This window comes from Phacochoerus africanus, chromosome 13, assembly GCF_016906955.1.
Source record: "Phacochoerus africanus isolate WHEZ1 chromosome 13, ROS_Pafr_v1, whole genome shotgun sequence".
Lineage (NCBI taxonomy): Eukaryota > Metazoa > Chordata > Mammalia > Artiodactyla > Suidae > Phacochoerus > Phacochoerus africanus.
The window spans coordinates 9,429,720-9,451,774 of NC_062556.1; the positions used below are offsets into that span (position 1 = coordinate 9,429,720).

A 22,055-nucleotide genomic window follows, 5' to 3' on the forward strand; every position below is an offset into this window, starting at 1 on the left:
CATCTTTTTTCATGTAAGCATCACAAGCCTCTAAGGTGGCAGGACAGACAGGCCATCTCCATTTTACAGATAGGATCCCAAGGCTTGGAGAGATTGTCCCTCCCAAGATCACAGAGGTGAAACCCGGACTCCACTCCTCTCCAGTTATTCACAGACCAGGTAAACACACCCAAAGGAGACACTGGGTCTCCACCATTTCTGTCTTTGGTAACCAGAAAAACGTCATTACTCTATTTTGATGTAGAGGGTGCTTGGGCTAAATCCCTCCTCCCTTTTCCCTTCACTGATCTGGTAGCCTGTGTGAGACCAGGGGGCTTCCTGAACCAGAGCTGAAAGCTAAAATGTGAGATTACTCAAAAAACAGATGCAAAGGGATCACAGAGGTGGATGATAGTTACAAACCTTTCTCTCTCTCTCTCTCTCTCTCTCTCTCTCTCTCTCTCTCTCTCTCTCTCTCTCTCTCTCTCTCCCTCTCCCCCCCCCCTTCAAGGACATTCACAACTGTCATTTGAAGTTTACCATTTCCGCAAGATGGAATTAGAGGACAAGTGGTCTGAGACCATTAAAAGATAACAGTAGGAGGGAGAGGAAAACAAAGGCCATCGCAAGTCATGCATCTCCTTTGTCTTCCTCGAAAGCACCCTAGACTGGGCCCCACAGGACTTGCGATTCAGGCTGCGCGAGTCGGGTGGGCCTTCACGGGAGCATTGTCCCTGAAAAGACCTCAAGAGAAAATCCACCCCCAGTCCTTCTCTCCAAACATTGCAAGTTCCGACCTGGCCCTTCCTGCCCTGACCTCCCCGTACAATCTCCGCCAGTTCCCAACCGGCTCTAGTAAATGTCAGTCACTCGAAGAGAAAGCAGGTGCTTCCCTGCGGGAGGACCCGGAGAGGTCAGGCAAAGATCCTGCGCCCACCTCGGGAAAGGTGGGTGGCCGCCTTCCTTCGACGCGCCTCGGCTCAGCGGCTTCCTCCAGGAGGGTGCGCGGGTGGTATGTAGAAGGCGACGCGCAGGGAACTCTCCTCGCTGAACCATCCCTAGCGGCCCCTGGGAGCCGGGAGGAACAGGTGCTTTTTCTCCGACGTCCGGGAGCGGCGCCTGCTGCACCTAGCCAGCTATCGCGCCCGGGTCGCCGGCGCCCGCTCGCCCTTTGCGCCCCCGCCCCCCAACCCAGGGCGGGGGGAGGCGCGGGGCCCCAGGTAATTATTGCCAGCAGGGCCCGCCGGGGAAGCGGGGGTGGGCGCGCCGGCGGGGGGCGGGCGGCGCGGGCATAAAGGGGCGCGGCGCCCCAGCGCCCGGCTCCCGCGCAGCATGCCCGCCCGCGCCCCGCCGCGCCGCCCGTGGCCGCCGCTGCCGCTGCCGCTGCCGCTGCTGCTGTTGGCCCTGAGCGGCCGCTGCCTGCGCGCCGAGCCCGGCGACGGCGCGCAGACCTGGGCCCGCTTCGCGCGCCCTCCGGCCCCTGAGGCCGCGGGGCTCCTGCACGACACCTTCCCCGACGGCTTCCTCTGGGCCGTGGGCAGCGCCGCCTACCAGACGGAGGGCGGTTGGCGGCAACACGGCAAGGGCGCGTCCATCTGGGACACTTTCACCCACCGCCCCGCGGCGCCCCTCAGCGGGCCCCCAGGAGCGGGCCTGCCGTCGGGCGTCCCGTCGCCATCCCTGCCCGCCACGGGGGATGTGGCCAGCGACAGCTACAACAACGTCTTCCGGGACACGGAGGGGCTGCGCGAACTCGGGGTCACTCACTACCGATTCTCCATCTCGTGGGCGCGGGTGCTCCCCACTGGCATCGCCAGCGCCCCCAACCGCGAGGGGCTGCGCTACTACCGGCGTCTGCTGGAGCGGTTGCGGGAGCTGGGCGTGCAGCCTGTGGTGACCCTGTACCACTGGGACTTGCCCCAGCGCTTGCAGGACACCTACGGAGGCTGGGCCAACCGCGCTCTAGCCGACCACTTCAGGGATTACGCTGAGCTCTGCTTCCGCCACTTCGGCGGCCAGGTCAAGTACTGGATCACCATTGACAACCCCTACGTGGTGGCCTGGCATGGCTATGCCACCGGGCGCCTGGCCCCCGGCGTCCGGGGCGGCCCGCAGCTTGGGTACTTGGTGGCGCACAACCTTCTCCTGGTGAGTTCGAGGGGCCACTCTGGGGAGAGGGCCGCAGGAGACGCCAGGGGGCTAGAGGAGTGGCTGAGCCTCCAGTCAGACGAGGCTCCGTTTGAGCACATCTGTGAGGTCACCTGGGATTCACACCGGGGAGGATGGGAATGGCGGCTTGAGCATCTCGGGCTTCCCCGGAAGGCTTGGAGTTGAAATGGGAGGGAAGCCCTGCAGTTGGTGTCTGAATGAGTGCCCTTTTGAGCCCATTGTCAAAAAGAAATTGGAACCAGTTTCTCCTGTGAGAAAAGGGAGCTCCTTTCTCTGTGGGTAGAGATATTCCTAGAGGTAAGGTGCGGGAGGGCTAGGAGCAGCCACAGGGAGCATGAGGAGCACGGAGGAAAGAAACCAGTTCGTTCAGAAAGTCACAGAGATAGCTTTACTCTCTGCTACAGTTTGTGGAAATGTCTCAGTTCAGTTTCAATCCAATAAAATCTATCTTGCTTGTGGCATAAATTCACGCTGCAGAGAATTTGAAGGTATCAAAATCGCATCTCTTGCACAGCAGGGTTTAAACTGTCTTTGGAAGTTCTTTCTGTAGCAGGACTGAGAACTGCATCCCCCAGCCTTGCTTAATCAGCAGGGGTATGTATCACTCCTTATATAATCTTAAACAAAGCTACCCATAAAATGCAAAAACAATTACAGGGTGATACAGATTGGGTCCTACAACAACTCTATTTCCATGACGCTCTCTCCAGTTGGAAGGATTCCTCAGGGATGAGATTATTAGCCTGACAAAATTGATTTTTAACACCTTGTGCAAAAGGGCTTAATAAATTTTGACAGCAGGAAGAATTGATGTGCCATGATAAAGCTGTCTCCCAAATAATTCTTCCTCCTTTTCCTCCTTTACTTAGTGCTCAAGATTAGATCTCATTGATTTGAGGGTTCATTTATAATGTCAGTTATTGGCACACTTTGTACAGAGATTTGTATGATGAGAGACTATTTTATATATATAGTGAAAGTGTTTAAATGTATAACTTTTGGCACCATATTTAGGTGATTTGTAGGCCAACTGGAAGATCTATTTTTAAGTTTAGAATTAAGCAACATATTTTGAACAAATTCAAGATGAAGACCACTGCTACACACTTCTAATTGAAGCCATAGATAATTGAAGCAGAGCAGTACTGGGCTATTGAGTTGACTTACTGCCTGGAGCTGCTGGTAATGTTGTAATAATGGCTAATTAGATTGTGTGTCAGCTCCACAAAACCTGTTTGCTACCACAGATCATAAAAGAATGTGGGATTTGTTTGACAAAAAATTTGTGATTTTAGTGATTCCATATTGATAGATATTTTTCATTAAGATACTTTAGACCAGTGATAATCAACTTTTTCAGTCTGTTAATTCTTTTAAGGAATCAGAAGACTCCAAATAGTGCCTGTTCATGGTTGGTCATAGAAAAACTATGGGAAAAGCTGGCCCCTCTTTTGAAGAAAATACAAGCAAATTTCAGTTTATACCATAAACAAGAGATTTGTGGACCAAGTGAAGGACTTAATAGGCCACTCCTGCAGAGTCACTACTTTATATTTAAATCAAATGAGTTCTATTCTTAAAATGCATGTAATAAACTCTATGAATATAAAATTATCAATTCTTATTATAGACACTTCCAGGATTGTTCCATGAACAAGATAAGGATTTGGGACTACAGGAGCTTTCTAGTACTCTGGTATTTTAAATAGTCAACATGCTTTTGATTCTTGTGCCCACTCTTGGTCTTTTGATTAACTTCCCAGTTATATTTTTGTATCCTTACACAAAAACTTGCCAAACACTAACTATTCTTCCCAGAAATGCAGTGAACTTTGTGTTCATAAGAAATTAGTCACTGGTGGACAGTTGGTTTTGCTGATGCTGCAAACAAAACTATTGTTGCTGTAAAATATTAATTTTGCTTTCACATTTCTTTGGTTTGGAGTGTAGTCATTCTTGCATCTTCTGAAGTAAGTTGTCATGATCAAAAATGGTATCTTAATGTTTTCCTATGATATTTTCATTCTGATTTCAGTGTTCTTTCTTGGTGTATGTGTTAGGGTGAGGGGGATGGGGGAGTTTTGATCTTATTTGAAAAGATAAATCATATACCCCAAATTCTGGTAATGGAGTATTTTGGTAATAGAACATTTGATCCAGGGCTTAGATATTGCTGGTAGTAGGCTGCTGAGCTCCTAGCCTATTTATTTGCATTTGGGGAATCTGATGGTGGTGAAGGATAAAGCTGGCCAGCACCCCTCCCCGCCCCATTCAGTGCCTCTGCTAATTTAGGAGTGGACTAAGGAGACCCCTCTGGGGAGGCTGGAAATTTAACCACCCCCAGAGATTCAAGAATCATTGCAGGTCTGCAGATTGGCAGGACACACTGCAGGAAGGATAATGGGGAGGAAGATGCTTTGCTCAAAACAGACGTCTCTGTTTTGGGGAAGGGGGTTCAGAACTTAGTAAACCTTGATAAAAATAGTCTGTGTGTGTGTGTGTGTGAGAGAGAGAGAGGGAGAAAGGGTGGGGGCAGACAGAGCCAGAACAAAAGAAGGATTTCCCTGCAGAGCCCTAGGTATCCAGATGCTTTGCTCATCTGAGTATAACCCAGAAAGAAGACACACCTTCTCTCTATGACTTGATGAGGGACTGCTGTGCCTTCACAGCTCTTGAAAAATGGTTCTTGGTGGCTCCTGCACAACTAGTATTAAGGCATGTAGTTGGGAGTCCAGCTCCAGTGGTGGGTGCCACTGAGTTTTTGTTCTGCCCATGTGTTTCTGAAAGGACTAGGACCACGCTGAAAATACACAGGGGCCACCCAAGAAATCTTGCAAAGGTTTGTGCCAGGAACCTGTGGGAAAAGACAACTTCTTCCATTTAAGGAGGTGAGGCTGAGCACTATTACTTTGGCATTGTGTATCATGCAGAGCACCTGTGCTCCTGTCTCAGCTGATCTGTCCACAGCATTTGTCCAGCCGCTATTCTCTCTTTCTTAACATACTTCCTCAGCATGGCTTCCAGAACCTCACTTTTTCTCTCAGCTCGCTGGCGATTCCTTCCCAGCCCCCTTTGCTTCTTGCTCCTCACTCTGCCTCTAAATATTGCAGTGCCTAGGGCTCCCTCTGGGTCGTCTCCACATTCACTCCAAGTGAGCTCTTTGACTACCCTGTATAACCTGATGACTTCAAATGTTGAATCTTCAGCCAGCACTTCTGCCCTGAGCTCCAGACTTGGATAGACAACTGCCTTCTCTACTTCGATGTTGAATAGGCATGTCACATTTAACATCCAAAAGCAAATTTCTCTTTTCCCCATCTCCACTATGGCAGCTTTGCCCTTTTAGGTGGTTGGGCCCCAAACCTTAGTTCCTTTCTTTTACATCTTATTTCCAGTCCATCAACAGATACGATAGCTCTGCCTCCCTTCAAATTGTACACAGAATCCAACCACTTATCTTTTTATCTTCAGCTACAGGTCTAAGCTCCCCACACATGCTGCCTGGATCATTGGAATAGCCTCCTAGCTGATATCTCTTCTGCCCTCGGTCCATCATGCATTGTAACATGATGGACATGCTCAAGGGTATCATTAGTGTAAACAAGATAAAGTCCCTTTTTAATTAAAATCCCACTTTTTCTTTAAGAAGTAGCTTACATGCTCCCTTTGGCCCCACACTTCCTTCTGTGGGATGCTAGCTCTTCCTTCTGTGGAATCCCACAATGGTTCACTCTGATGTCTCCGACCACACTTTTCCTTTTACTTAATTGTTTGCTTCCTTTTCAGTAGCAGGGTAATTCCTTAACCGAGGAAAACCGTGTTCCCTTCCTCTATCCTAAAATGCCATCTTGCCCTTGGGAGATGCTCAGTAAGTGGCTTCTGGCTGTTTAATAGCCTGACTTTGCCTTTATAAACTGGCAATCCTAGAATCTGCTCTTTTGTCAATCTTTGCAGCCACTTTCTTATGGAAGGCGTTGGGGGGGGGGTGTTTACTAAATCCTAATCAGATAGGAAGATCAGTCAATTTAATGGGGAAGAATCTGACATTTTCAGTAAAAACTTAGGGTTCATCATCAAATGTATGAGTCCATTGTAAAAGTTCCCAAACAGTTGAAAACCGTGTGATGCTATGCAATTGAAAACTATGCAACACTAATATAGTTACTATGCGACACTATGAAGACGTTTTCAGAATGAGAGATGGAATTCTTCTGGCTGGTTTTAGGAACATGCATTGGAAATGACTTTGTTATCTAGTTGAATTTTCATTCCCCAAGTAATAGTGGAGGCAATTTGTCTACAAGCTACATGCTCAAATTATACATGCTCTGCACTTTTGGGAAGCACTCTCCCAATTTTCCTCTCATTAAAATGTTTTTGGTTTGTGGCTGGAATAGTCAACTGGGTTGAGCAATAATGTATTTTATAAACTACTTAATTCAATAGTGTGTTTAATCAGAAATGACTGAAGTATCTCCTGAAGAGCTTGACTCACTCCTTTTTGAAAGTCTGATTGAACACAGTGTTTTTTGAAGGTTATCATCAAGTACAAGAAAAAAATTTAACTAAGAAATTACTAATAAAATCATTTCAAAATCATAGCAATGTTTAACAATGTCTGTTATTTTGACCTGAAGAGAGAAAGGACAGACTACCAAGCATCCAGGTGATGTCAGTGTGTGTATCGCTTAAGTGCAAAATGAATGGTGCCCAACCATGATGCCTGAATACTCAGTTAGTCATGAATTTTGCACACAGAAGTATCCCAAGTTGTCCTAATTTTTCAAACAATATGATTGCTACAAGTCAGAGTTTTATAATTAATTTGTACAAAAGGTGCATTTCTTTCAATGAATGTTATCTTTTTAAGCCATAAAGGAAATTTTAGGTGTAGGAAAAGAATAAAATACATGCCTGTGAGAGGACAAGAAATAAAGACTGGGTAAGTTAGTTCCCGTCGTGGCTGAGTGGTTAACGAATCTGACTAGGAACCATGAGGTTGTGGGTTCGATCCCTGGCCTTGCTCAGTGGGTTAAGGATCTGGCGTTGCCATGAGCTGTGGTGTAGGTCGCAGACTCAGCTCGGATCCCGAGTTGCTGTGGCTGTGGCTGTGGTGTCGGCTGGCAGCTACAGCTCTGATTAGACCCCCTAGCCTGGGAACCCTCATATGCCATGGGAGCGGCCCTAGAAAAGGCAAAAAGACCCCCCCCAAAAAAACCCCCAAAAAACCTTTTACTGCTTATCTCAGTTCTTAGAGCACAAGAAGTATTTGACACTTTTTTTTGTCTATTGTCTTTTTGTTGTTGTTGTTGTTGCTATTTCTTGGGCCACTCCCACGGCATATGGAGGTTCCCAGGCTAGGGGTCGAATCAGAGCTGTAGCCACCGGCCTACGCCAGAGCCACAGCAACGCGGGATCCGAGCCACGTCTGCAACCTACACCACAGCTCACGGCAACGCCGGATCATTAACCCACTGAGCAAGGGCAGGGACCGAACCTGCAACCTCATGGTTCCTAGTCGGATTCGTTAACCACTGCGCCACAACGGGAACTCCTGACACATTTTTTTAATGAATGAATAAATGTAGATGTAAAATAATCTTACTTATTTCAAAGCATCTTTTTTTTTTTCTTTTCTTTCTTGCAAATTGAATATCCACAACCTTTTTTCTCACCCAGTATCTGGAAAGGAGTTTTAAAGAGTGAGGAAGTTCAGGGCAAAAAATTCCTACCCTGATAGGTATGTGATGTTTGCACATTTCCAAGGCAAATAATACCCTCATTTTCATCCAGTGGACCCAGAAAGAAGGGAAGGGGGAGAATGTGACCTTGTGAGTGGCTGACCTGGAGGCCGCACCATCTCTCCCACTGATCTTGCACTGGCAGAACTCAGTTCCTGATGTGAGGAGCGTGGGGATTCCTGCTGCAGAGCCAAGGGCTCCGCAAATCAAGGGGAACAAGCAGTGATCCTGCCACATTGTCCACTGCTCAGCTACATTGTGAAAACTAAAATGAAATCATGCATGTGAACATGTCCTGAAAATGTAAAGAGCTCTACAACGGTGAGGTATGAATTTTTATTGTCAATAATAATACCAATAAAAACAAAAGTACTGAAGAAATGGTCCTCTTGAGCCGTGTAGGTGAAGGAGTAGAAGGCTTTAGAAACTGTTGCCTCACTTAACGTCTTCATCTGTAACCTGTGGCATTTAATGGGGTAGAGTCTTTGCAATTATTTCAATAGCATTTGACCAAAGATTCTCAAATCATTTTTATTTTCTTTTTCTTTCTTTATTTTTGTTTGTTTTTTAGGGCCTCACTCGCAGCATATGGAGGTTCCCAGGCTAGGTGTCAAATTGGAGCTACAGCTGCAGGCCTACACCAAAGCCACAGCAATGCAGGATCCTTAACCCACTGAGCAAGGGCAGGGATCCAACCGGCAACCCCATGGTTTCTAGTTGGATTTGTTTCCGTTGTGCCACAACAGGAACTCCCAAATCGTTTTTAAAATAACCTTTTTTACATAAGATATATTACCAAGTACCTTTTCTTAATGTTTAGAAGAAGTATAATAAAGTATATGACTGATGTAATTTGATATATTGCCTAAAGATAGCTATTTAGTGAACTTGCATGGCCCCGGTCTGAATAGATTTTAAATTAATAACATTATTGTTTAAAGTGTGGATGTCAGACCACCATCCATGAACCAGTATCATTATAGTTTGATAAAATACTCAAAATAAACTGAAGCCAGTATTGCACATTAAGTTTAAATGTAATAGTTAAGCAGATATTATTTCCATGTCTGAGAGTGCACTATTATTTGGCGTTTAGAATAAGAGAAGGCACCAGAGCAATCCCAGGTCACATTTTTTCTCAGGACCAGCTCCTTGCGGTGGTCCTGGGATCCTCTAGCTTCTGCTTGACTATTTGCAAAAAGAGGAACCCAGCTCCTCTCAAGTTGCCCTTTTGATTTTATCTTTTATATCAAATGGAAACCTACATCTGTACAGATCTCACCCCTGGTTGTCTCTGCATCCCAAATCCCGGAGAATAAAACAAATAGCTTTTTGACGAGACAGCTTTTCAAAGGTCTGAAAAGGCCACTGTGTCCTTCCTAGCGTTTTCGCCTTCCTTCTCACACACAGCTTCTCCTCCGAGAAGAATTAGAGGGAGCTGGCACTGCCTTAGGACTCCTTCCTGGGAGCCTGCTGCGGGCAGACAGGAACGGGGTTGAATTCTGAGAATTCAGATATGGCCCTTGAGAGGCCTCTTTATCTTCAGACACTTGAGGAGAAGGTGGGGAGGGAGGGGGGAGAGGTGACCTTTCTCTCTCCGCTGGGGGGAGCGGGGGCGGTCTTTGAGGAAAGAGCCGAGCAGGGCTGTCTGTGTCCACTGTTCTTCCCCGGGGGCTGTGGATAGCAGAGATGACGGAGGGCGCCCAAAACAGGGCAGGTGTCCTGGGTCCTGGGTCCTGGGTCCTGGGTTCTGGGTTCTGGGTTCTGGAAGCCAGCCGTGCAGCCAGGCCAGGTGGAGTGGTCCGCAGTTCATACCACAGGATCAGTTTGGGGAATGACTGCAGCTCAGGGGGGAAGGAGGGAGGCACACCGAGTAGGAGGAGTGAGCCCAGACCCTTTGGAGGCTTCTCTTAAGATCCGATGTGCTGACACCAAATTGCAGCCGCGCCAGATGTTCAGCGCATATTTCTTGTCCCGGACACCAGATCCTGTCTGTGCCAAGACTGCGTGGACGGTTTCGGCTGTCACCTCCCTATGGACTTGGATTCAGTCATCTAAAACCTCTCAGGCTTTTTTCATTCTTCCCCATGTGAACTACTGTTAAGCCAGACTTCCCCGTCATCTCCTTTTGTCATTTGTTGTGGAACTTTTAATCTTATTAAATTTTATCCTCAGTGTGCAAAGGTAAGAGGAGGATTACTACAGATGGTGGGTAATTCTTAAAAATGGAAAATAACCTTTATATATTAGGGCGACGGGTTAAAGGAATAGCAGTGTGCAGTATAGTGGAATAAATAGTACTGGCCATTAAAAAGTTGACATATGGTGATTAAAAAGTTGCACACGGTGTGTTATCAAGAGAAAAATGCCATTTGATACATCACGCTCCTTACCTGTCTCTGCAGTATGACAAGTGTGACTAAGCAGAAAGCCCTCCCCAGCTCTTTGGCTGTGCTGCGCCCTCTCCAGCTGCCTCCCTTCCCCCAGCTTCTTCTCTGACACACCCAAGCCAAGGTTTGAGATCCCTGCTTACCCCCGCCCCTAAAATCCCACACTGCCCTTCTTCTAATAATACTTCCCACGTTTTATTGAAATAATTTGTTTGTCTTCCCCCTCAAAGACCTCAGCTTTGAGATGCCAGGAGTCATGTTTATTTTGCTTTGCATTTGTATTCAGAGCCTTGCAGATATTTGTTGCAGGATAAAAGAATGCTCCCCTCCCCCCGCCACCTCCCAATGTAAAAGGAAAAAAGGATGTTAACGATGGGTTATTTCTGGGTGGTGGGATTATGGGTGATTTTTTTTCTTTCTGATTATCTGGATTTTTTCTAATTGTCTTATAATCAAAATGAATTACTTTTGAGATGGAGAAACCATAAGTGGTATTTCCAGGAAAAGAAGACAGATTGAGTTTACCCATCTAATTTTTTTTCCCTCTTGAAACGACACGAAACTTCATTAAAGAAACAGTTAAAAAAAGAAGCTGGGGCAGGCGAGGGGAGGGAAGGTGTGAAGGAGGAAGGGAAAGGGAGAAAGACCAGGGTGATGGAGAGAGCAGAGTAGTAACAAAATTTCGGAAGCCGAGAAGCAGATGGATGCGTATTCCTGAGTCAGCGATTCTGCACAAACCAACTGCTAGGTTGGCTGTGGGAGAAGCCAAGAATGAATCCCTCGATTGCAGAATCTTCCAGAGGCTCAGAGAATAGCAAGGCCGGGTACTCTGGAACTGGACATGCAGGGCGTGGGTGCTAAAATGAGAGGAAGAGGTTGAAAGCTGTGTAAGAAACAAGTAGATTTCTGTGTTTCTTCCCCCAGACCCCACTACTGGGCATATCCCTTCTCCACTCAGGGAGAAAACTCAAATCTTCTGGAGAATATAAAATGGAAAGTGTCTGGACTGAAAGACATCAGACACATCTTGAGGGCATGAGCACCACTGAAATTAAGGACTAAGTGAATATATGTGACTGAAATTTGAGACCCACACCACCGCCTCCCCAACCTGGTCCCCAGCCCCTCTCCTCCACCCCTTCCCAGGCCTCCACTCCCACCATCCTACCAGGCTCTCGGAATGTTTGTCAAGTGACTTCTTGGCAGGGAGTCTGATGAGCTCATGTGGAAAGACCTGAGATTCTGATCCTCCAAGCTCCACAACGCATGGCAGAGCCAGATCCCTCGGAAGTGATGCTCAGAGTCAGCACGCCCCACCTGCATGCCCAGGCCTTCCAGTCAGAGTTTTTGTTTCTGGTTCTTAAACATGAGTAGACAATGAAGAATCGATAGGATCTGGGAGTTCCTCTTGTGGCTCAGCAGTAAGGAACCTGACCAGTATCCATGAGGACTTGGGTTCAATCCCTGGCCTCACTCAGCGGGTCGGGGATCCAGTGTTGCTGTGAGCTGTGCTGTAGGTCAAAGACACAGTGTGCTTGGAGCCGTGTTGCTATGGTTGTGGTGTAGGCTAGCAGCTACAGCTCACAGCTTGTATTCAAGCTGAGACCCAGTCTGGGAACTTCCATATGCCCTGGGTATGGCCTTAAAAAAGAAAGAAACAAACAAAAAACCCCTTTCATTTCTGCCATAATGTGTTTAATTTACAAGTGTTCTTTTCACTCATCTGTTTTAGCATATCATCCAATACTTACTTTCCAGATCAAACATATTCTCTTTTAACTCTTTAAGAATTTACTGGGGTTTCTTAAATTTACTTTTCTTTTTTGAGATATAATCGACATGTATTAGTTTCGGGTGTACAACATAATAATTCAATATTGTATATTCTAGAAATGATCACCATCATAAATCGAGTTAACTTTCATCACCACACATGGTTACAACTTTTTTTCTTGTGAGGAGAACTTTGAAGACTTAATCCCTTAGCCGTTTTCAATACACAACACAGTATTAACTACAATAACCATGCTGTACCTTATATCCTATGATTTATCTTATTTTACAATGAGAAATTTGTATCTTTGACTGAGTTTTCTTTTTCTTCTTTTGGCTTTTTTTGCTCTCGGTATAGGTATATTCTCAGTTTCCTCCAAGTTTTCTCCCCGCAAAAAGTTGCTCTCCCCCACCCCACCCCCGCCCCGTGCCCTTTATTTAAGTCGGTCTCAGTCTTTCATGTTAGAGGCTTTACTTAGATCCTGTTGGTTCTTTTTTTTGGCTAGAACACGTGACTCATTTTCTTCACTGGGACCGTGGCAGGTGAGGTGCAGCAGAAGCTTGGTGACTGCCTTCATGGTGAAACTTTTCTTCTTGGGTCTCTTTTAAACAAGGAGATAAGGGCCTCTCTGTAAACTACCAGTGAGACTCTCTGGTTCTCCTGTCTCTCTGTAGGGACCCAGGACTGTGTAGCAGGAACCAGTCAGATCTCCTCTCCTCGTAGGCACTGAGGTGCCTGAATCATTGCACTTCCCCAGGCTATTACTGGTGACATATTTAGCAATTAGGGCACCCTTCATCTGCTCCCTAAATATCACTCACAGTGGCATTCTCTTTGCTTCCCAGGAAACAAAGCCTCCCTTGGATTTGTCTGGTCTTTCTGAGAGGCACATGTCAGTTCAGCATTAGATAGATGTGCAGGACATTTATTGAGGGGCAACGACTGTGAAGGATAAAGGGGAAGGAGCCAGAGGAGGCAGAAGAGCCTTTAGACCATGAAGCATGTCTGACTCCCATGAAAGACAATGGGTAGGGAGGAGGATGGGGCGGGAACGGTCTCAGGTGGAATTACAGGTCTAAGAAAGATCCAGCCAGGCCAATGAGAGTCCTTGAAGCAAGATTACCGTTGGAGGGGTTCATGGCTTGCAGGAATGGGTCTACCTTAGTGCCCCTGCCATGTTCACCCGAAAGGGAGTAAGTCTGTGAGAAGCATGGCCTCAGGTCCCGTGCAGTGGGAAGTCATCAGTCAGTTATGCTCCTCACAGCAGGAGAACGGAGAGGTACGTTTTAGTGGCCACCACAGAGACCAGTGAGTTATGCCATTCAGAAGAAAGGAAGTAAAATTATTTCCAATCAGAATTTATTTATCTCTACTGTCAATCATACATGAGAGTAGAATAATGAGATTTCAAGATATTCAGAGTTTCAAAAAAATAGGTCTTCCATGAACCACCCCCCCCCCTTTTTTTTTTTTTTAGGGCCATACCCATGGCATATGGAAGTTCCTAGGCTATGGGTTAAATCGGAGCTGTAGCTGCCAGCCTACACCACAGCAACAGGGGTCTGAGCCACATCTTCAATCTACACCACAACTCACGGCAACACTGGATCCCTGACCCGCTGAGTGAGGCCAGGGATCGAACCCACATCCTCATGGATACTAGTTGGATTGTTTCCACTGTGCCACAACAGGAACTCCATGAATACTTTTATCAGGAAGTTATTGGAGGATAAACTCCACGTAACATGATATAGACAAGAAGGAAGAAGACAGGATTTTCAAAAGAGTAGGTCTAACCCAAGACTATGTGGTGAATTATCGACCCAGAAATTCAGATATGCAGCAGACCTAAGAGCAAGCAGTCCAGAAGAGTCAAAGATTCTGGAAGTGGGTCCCCATGAAAAATGTTGAAGGCTGCTGTGACCCTGAAGATGTTTGTGCTAAGAAACTATTGGAAAGAATTAGCCACAGGCATGAAGAAAATCAAGAAAATGAAAAAACAACGCAGTTATTAACTTCAAGGAAAACAAAAATAAGAAAGAAAACTTAGTCTTAATTGGCACATTATAATGCCCAGCCATGAGTAAGAGTCATATTGGCAGAATAATATCAGTACTGAGTATGAGTTATTCAGACCAGAACCTGCCGTATAATGAAATTACCTGTACGCAAAGCTGAATCTTCATCCATCATTACAGGAAATCAGTGGATACTGTCTAAAGAAGGGCAGTATGCGAGTTCCCTTTATGGCACAGCGGGAAGGAATCCAGCTAGTATCCGTGAGGTAGTGGGTTTGGTCTCTGGCCTCGCTCAGTGAGTTAAGGATCTGGCGTTGCCCGGAGCTGTGGTGTAGGTCGCAAATGCGGCTCGGATCTGGTGTTGCTGTGGGTGTGGTGTAGGCTGGCGGCTACAGGTCTGATTCAACCCCTAGCCTGGGAACCTCCATATGCCACAGGTACGGCCCTAAAAAGCAAATAATAATAATAATCATGAGGCAATCCACCTAATTTCAGAGAATGCTCCCCACTCCCAAGCCTGAGGCTAGAGGCATACCTTCCAGTGTTATTGGAAGAGTGGAGCTTTGGGGCTGCATAGGGCAAAGGCAGGGGTGAGACACAAAGGTGAACACAGGGGCTTAGCTGGAATTATACCTACAAATTTCCCATCATGTCTCTGATGGGCAGCCTCTCTGTCAGCAGGCAGCGTCTGTCTCCCTGGTAGGGAAAGGGAAGATATTTGTCCACTCAGAAGACCTCGAATGGCTCCAAAGTAAGGATCTCACTCACTGACTTTCCGGGCTGAGCTCCCTAATGAAGTGGCTGGCTTCCTGGCAAATCAGTATAGAGCATAGCTTGTTCCCTATAAGGTGTTCCCATGCCTATAATTTTTGACCAGTTTTAAGTACTTTTCTCTTAACTGTGAATAGAGAGTCAGGATCAAAAGATATTTGAAGAAAGTGCTCAACATGAAACAGTGGAGATAAAATAAATACACAGAAAGTCTACCCAGGAAAAATATATTATGCAGGAAATAAATATACACAGCCAAAAAAAGGAACAATCAGAAGATGTTAAAAAAAACCAAAATACTCTTGAACAGCAACAAATGTGATGCTTGAAATAAAATGTTTAGTAAAAAGATCAAAAAGTAAAGTAAAAAAAATGCTTTCAAAATCATACAAAAAAGAAATGGGGAGTTCCCGTCGTGGCGCAGTGGTTAACGAATCCGACTAGGAACCATGAGGTTGCGGGTTCCATCTCTGCCCTTGCTCAGTGGGTTAAGGATCTGGCGTTGCTGTGAGCTGTGGTGTAGGTTGCAGACAGGCTCGGATCCCACGTTGCTGTGGCTCTGGCGTAGGCTGGTGGCTACAGCTCCGATTCGACCCCTAGCCTGGGAACCCCCCGTATGCTGCCAGAGCGGCCCAAGAAATGGCAAAAAGACAGGAAAAAAAAAAAAAAAAAACCACTCCAATTCTCAAATGAGAAGTTCTATCAACCTAGGGGAAGGCATTCCCCTCTTGTGTGAAAGAATAAAGACCATCTAAAAAAAAAAAAAAGAAATGGAAAATTTTATTTATTTATTTAGTCCTTTGTCTTTTTTTTTAGGGCCATGCCTGGAGGTTCCCAGGCTAGGGGTCGAATCGGAGCTGTAGCTGCTAGCCTACACCACAGCCACAGCAACTCGGGATCCGAGCCGCGTCTGCCACCTACACCACAGCTCACGGCAACGCCAGATGCTTAACCCACTGAGTGAGGCCAGGGATCAGACGTGGGTCCTCATGGATACTAGTCGGGTTCATTAACCACTGCGCCATGACAGGAACTCCAGAAATGGAAATATCAAAGAAAGGGGAAAAAGCTTTGAAAGGTCAAACTAATAGAATGGGAATTTCCAGATGGGAGGAAAGAAATGGAGAACAGGTAATTATTAAAGAAATAGTACAAGAAAGTGCTCCAGAACTACAGAATATAAGCCTTTAGCTATAAAGACCGTTCTGGGTTCCTCAAACAATGAACACATAGTTATATAGAGATTTAGAAAACTTGCCTTCTGTGTAATCTCCCCTGAGAGGATTTACAGAGTAAATAAATGAAGAAATGAGATCTAGATAAGTATGGCTCCAATCCATAAGAAATAAAGAAAACTTTGGAGTTCCTGTTGTGGCTCAGTGGTAACAAACCCAGCAAGTATCCATGAAGACTCAGATTTGATCTCAAGGATCCAGCGTTGCCATGAGCTGCGGTGTAGGTCACAGACGTTGCTCAGATCCTTTGTGGCTGTGGCTGTGGTGTAGGCTGGCAGCTGCATCTGATTCAGCCCTTAGCCTGGGAACTTCCATATGCTGCAGGTGTGGCCCTAAAATGCAAATGAGAGAGAGAGAGGGAGGGAGGAAGGAAAGAAAAGATCCTAAAATGAGAGCAGTTCTAGACAGCATCTGGTCCAGATGGAGCCAGGAGAATGGAAGGTTCTGGCAGAGAATGGAGAGCTCCTAGCAGATGCAGCCCTTAAACAAACAAACAAACAGAAAAACTCATTTTATTTTGCTTAGATGTTGTGGGTCAGAATTAGGGATGGGCTCATCAGGGCTGCTTTCCTGCGGGCTGCCAGTCAGTCATTCAGGCTTCCACTGGGCTGGACATCGGGGATGGCTGATGCATGATTAGCAGTTGGTGCTGGCTCTTGACGCGCCACCCATGAGCCTCAGCGGCACCGTGGTCTCAGGTTAGTCAGACTTCTTATAGCAGCTGGCTTCCCCCGGCGAGTATCCCAAGAGAATGAGTTAGTGTCGACTTCTGATTTAGCCTTGAGGTTGTGTAGTGTCACTTCTGTCAGAGCAGTCACAACCCCCAACCCAGGGAAGGGGACACAGACCCCCCAGTGGGAGGAGTGGGAAAGTCCCACGATTGAGGATGTACTGTCTTCAGAAAATATATTTCCCTCCAGCATCTCACACTTTCTAGCTCACGGTGATGTGCTTAAAATGCCTTCTTCCACCTTCCCAAGATCTACACATCTTTCAATATATGGTTTACAGTCTGCCTCCTCCATGAGGACTTCCCTGACTTCTCTCAGCATGAAGAAATCTCTTTTTCTGTGAATCCCCATTGCGTTTTTGTTGTTGTTGTTGTTCCAGTCCCCTTGTGGCACTTTCCTTTTCAATCTTTTGTCATAATCATTTGTGCACCTGGGCTGTGAGCTCTCCATATCCCTTGCATAATAACTTGCCCATCGTATAAATATTTGTTTAGTGAAATAATGATTACATGGGAACTCAACAGTCATGAAAGAGTGCATTTCAATTGAGCTCTTTTTTTTTTTCCACAACTAACTCATTTCTGAAAAATGAAAGAAAGCAAACAGTCTCTCACGAGGAGTTATAGCAGAAACCACGTGTGGCTGTTTCCTGGTGTTTATTGCTACTCTGTGAGAAATAAAGATGGGGCAATGAAAACCATGTCATTTACAATTTGATTAAAAAGCTTTTCTTTTTTTTTTCCTTTCATGTTTAAGCCCTGCAGGTTTTTTTTTAATTACTCAATGAATTTTATTACATTTATAGTTGTACAACAATCATCACAACCCGATTTTATAGCATTTCCATCCCAAACCCCCAGCCTGTCTCCCCACCCCCTAACCTGTCTCATTTGGAAACCAAAAGTTTTCCAAAGTCTGTGAGTCAGTATCTGTTCTGCAAAGAAGTTCATTGTATCCTTTTCTTAGATTCCACATGTAAGTGATAGCATTTGATGTTGGTGTCTCATTGTATGGCTGACTTCACTTAGCATGACAATCTCCAGGTGCATCCATGCTGCTGCAAATGCCGCTGTTTCTTTCCTTTTAATGGCTGAGTAACATTCCATTGTGTTTATGTACCACATCTTCTTGATCCACTCCTCTGTCAATGGACATTTAGGCTGTTTCCATGTCTTGGCTATCGTATGTAGTGTTGCAGTGAACGTTGGAGTACATGTATCTTTTCGAGTCATGCTTTTTCTCTGGATTGATGTCCAGGAGTGGGATTGCTGGATCAAATGGTAATTCTATTTGTAGTTCCATACTGCTTTCCACAGTGGTTGTACCAATTTACATTCCCACCAACAGTGTAATAGGGTTCCCTTTTCTCCACACCCTCTCCAGCACTTACTGTTTGTAGACTTTTTGATGCTGGCCATTCTGGCCAGTGTAAGGTGTTACCTCATAGTGGTTTTGATTTGCATTTCTCTAATAATGAGCGATGTTGAACATCTTTTCATGTGTGTTTTGGCCATCTGTATGTCTTCTTTGGAGAACTGTCTGTTTAGATTTTCTGCCCATTTTTTGATGGGGTTGGTTTTTTTTTTGGTATTGAGCTGCAGAAGGTGTTTATAAATTTTGGAAATTAATCTCTCATCAGTTGCAAATATTTTCTCGCATTCTGTGGGTTATCTTTTCATTTTGTTTAGGGTTTCCTTTGCTGTGCAGGAACTTTTAAGTCCCATTTGTTTATTTTTGTTTTTATTATCATTACTCCAAGAGGTGAATCTGAGATGTTGCTGTGGTTTATGTGCGAGAGTGTTTGGCCTATGTTTTCCTTTAAGAATTTTATAGTTATCTGGTCTTATATCTAGGTCTTTAATCCATTTTGAGTTTATTTTTGTGCATGGTGTTAGAAAGTGTTCTAATTTCATTCTTTTCCATGTGGCTGTCCAGTTTTCCCAGCAGCACTTACAGAATGGGCTATCTTTTCTCCATTGTATGTTCTTGCCTCCTTTGTCGCAGATGAGTGGACTGCAGGTGCGTGGGTTTACTTCTTTTTTTTTTTGTCTTTTTTGTTGTTGTTATTGTTGTTGTTGTTGCTATTTCTTGGGCCGCTCCCGCGGCATATGGAGGTTCCCAGGCTAGGGGTCGAATCAGAGCTGTAGCCACTGGCCTACGCCAGAGCCACAGCAACGCGGGATCCGAGCCGCGTCTGCAACCTACACCACAGCTCACGGCAACGCCGGATCGTTCACCCACTGAGCAAGGGCAGGGACCAAACCCGCAACCTCATGGTTCCTAGTCGGATTCGTTAACCACTGCGCCACGACGGGAACTCCCGTGGGTTTACTTCTGTAAGCCCTGCAGTTTGAATTTTCCCCTCCACCATGGAGGAAGACAGACCCAGCCGCTATGATTCTAGTTCCCTGTTCTGGAAACACCCTCACGGGTGGTGAACACATTTGGCCTCAGCTCTGCCCCTTGCCCCTCACTCACTGCCTTCCAGTGAGGAAGGGCTTGCTCTTGGCCGGTGCAGGGTACTTTTTTCTGGATCTTCTCTCTGCCTGGAATGTTCTCCCAACCCCACCCCGTCTCCAGATCCACAGCTCCCTCACCTCCTTTATGCTCGTGCTCAGAAACCATGTTCTCCAATGAAACACACCCTAAACACCCCATTTAAAATGCGTCTCCCAGCACCCCTTCCTGGGGCCTTGGAGGGGAGAGTGTTCCCCACATTCATAAATACTGCAGATGAAATGTGTGAACACACATTTCTTGGGTTTGGCTTTTAACTTCAGAATAGAAGACCCTAGAAGAACAATTAAAAAAGCAGAGCAAAAAAAAAAAAAAAGACAGGCGCACAGCCTCTGGCGTCATAGTGGCTATTGAAAATGCAGTCTGCGACACCTTATGCAACCTCCAGACAGAAGCTCATTCTTCAGATTTAGAAGCTGCTCAGCACTGCAGGCCAAGAGGCTTCTGCGTGTTAATTAACACCCTTGATGAACATTTGTAAATGAATCTGACCAAAGCCCAAGGGGACCAGCTTTTTTGTGTGTGATAAAGAATAATCTTTGGGGATTATTTATGGTCACAAAGGGAGACTGTAAGGAAAAATTTTCCTAGACTTGCAAATGGGCAGAAGGATTACTGCTGTCTTTCTGAGCTGAGGCCCAGAGCAGGCCTGCCCGGGTTAATCCCATTCTCTCATTCTGACTCTCTAGGGGAGCAGAAGGGAGTGTGCCTTTGTCAGATTTGCTGTTTACTGTGGATCAGGGTATTTGCAGTTCTGTGAGGGGAGATGTTAATGGAGATGATTCTTGCCCAATAGGAGCATGTAAGGGTTTTGTCCTATCAGGATGGAAGATGACAAGATTAAAACTAAGGCATAGTCAATGAAAGGAAAATAAAGATGCTTGTGAGTGTCACCAGAAAAAAATCACATCTCCTCTCCTTGGCACCCAGGCCTCTTTTACTTTAATCCATTATTTTTCATACCGTTTATCACCTTCTAACATTCTTCTTTAGTTTAGATGTGTTATGTTGGTTTTCTGTTGCCTCTCCTTCCGCTAAGATGGAAGTTCCACAAGGGGAGAGGTTTTTGTCTGACTTGTTCAGTTGGATCCCTAAGCGCCAGAACTGGGCCAAGCATGCAGTAGGTGTTCAATAAATACTTGGAGAATGAAAATATCCCTAACGTAGATCAGTGCCTTTCCAACATTTTTGATCTTGACCCCAATAATAAGAAAGGCATTTTACATGTTGATACAGACACAGCAGAAGTCACAAAGCAAGACTTACCGTTACTACACCTGGAAATCTGATATTTTCAAATTAGCCCTATTTTATTACAATTTTAAAAATTGCTGTGGCTACACATAATTTGATTTCATGACTGGAAACTGTGGTATGAAAAATTTGATTTAACACCATGAAGAAACTGCTACCAGGAGTTCCCATCATGACTCAGTGGGTTAAGAACCCAACATGGTGTCTGTAAGAGATGCAGGTTTGATCCCTGGCCTCGCTCAGTGGGTTAAAGATCCGGCGTTGCTGCAAGCTGTGGCGTAGGTCCCAGATGCGGCTCGGATCCCATATTGCTGTAGCTGTGGTGTAGGCCTGCAGCTGAAGTTCCAATTCAACCCCTAGCCCAGGAACTTCCATATGCCTCAGGTGTGGCTGTAAAAAGAAAAAAGAGAAGAAACTGCTACCACTAAAGGCAAATTGAAAAAAGAGGGGAAGGCAGGCAGATTCCTTTCCACTGTCAGCTACTCCTTAAAACATATTTCATATTGCCGTAATCTTAGCCTGCCTGACAAATGTAGAAGCGCTCATACATTCACCTGACACTTTTCCTTTAGAGAAAAGTGATCTCTGCGGCTGGGGAAATAGAGTTATTTCAAAAGCAAAGAGCTGTAAATGAGTCTAGAAACTGATAAATGATCTCCAAGTCTCAGAGAATCAAGTCGGTTGGCATCTGCTGTTGATAATTCGAAGCAAGAGAATTGGGTAGGAGGCAGATATACACGCTGAGAAAGTAAAAATGACTCTTGTGGAAGAAAAACACTTTTCTCAATTTTGTTGAAATCGGAGAGTAGTGGTTTCATGAGGGTATTATAGAATTACTCTGGTGGTTATGCTAAGAGATGTTTACTGAAAAGAGCCTGGTTGACTAATGAAACTTATGGTGCTTTTGCTGATCTTGTGAATATCTCACTTATCTGAGCCCTTTATCTTCTTGTCGCTTTTTCTCACCTAGCCTGTCTCCTTACCTGTCCCTTTCATTTCATTGCTATTAGAAAAACAGATGCAAAACCTTGAAATTGGAACTCCTCTGTGTCTCTGAGAAAGTCGTGATTAATGGACCTGATGGATTCTGGTCACAGGCTGGATATTTTGTGAACAACCTAGGGTCAGTGATTTGGAAGGATTTTTGTAGCAGCAGGATTTAGTATTAAATAGAATGATTTAAGTGATGTAGATTAGTTCTGTACAGATAAATTAATGAGACAAGAAACCTAATCTCTGATCTGTTGATGTATTTACCCAGAGTGAGTTATGAAATGATTTTTACTTCCTTTGAAGGAACTTTTTATTTAAAAACAAATGAATAAGGCTTTTTATGTACTTTGGAAAAATCCAGACAAAATGATCATCAGTAACAAAAGTTCAAAATTATACACCTTGATTTAAAAAATCTGCCTTGATCTTTATCTTGCCTCCTTGTAAAAGTATGCCTTTGAGTAGCTCTTATAGTATCTCAAA

The 22,055-nt window shown here is 45.3% G+C and overlaps 1 protein-coding gene across 1 annotated transcript in view; it reads left to right on the forward strand.

The window, feature by feature from the left end:
- Window positions 1-1,311: 1,311 nt before the first annotated feature.
- The window catches only part of KL (klotho), a 52,288-nt gene continuing 31,544 nt past the window's right edge, over window positions 1,312-22,055 (forward strand). The window contains exon 1 of the mRNA XM_047756305.1: window positions 1,312-2,127. Coding sequence (XP_047612261.1) covers window positions 1,312-2,127 — 816 coding nt within the window. The remainder of the gene's footprint in view (window positions 2,128-22,055) is intronic.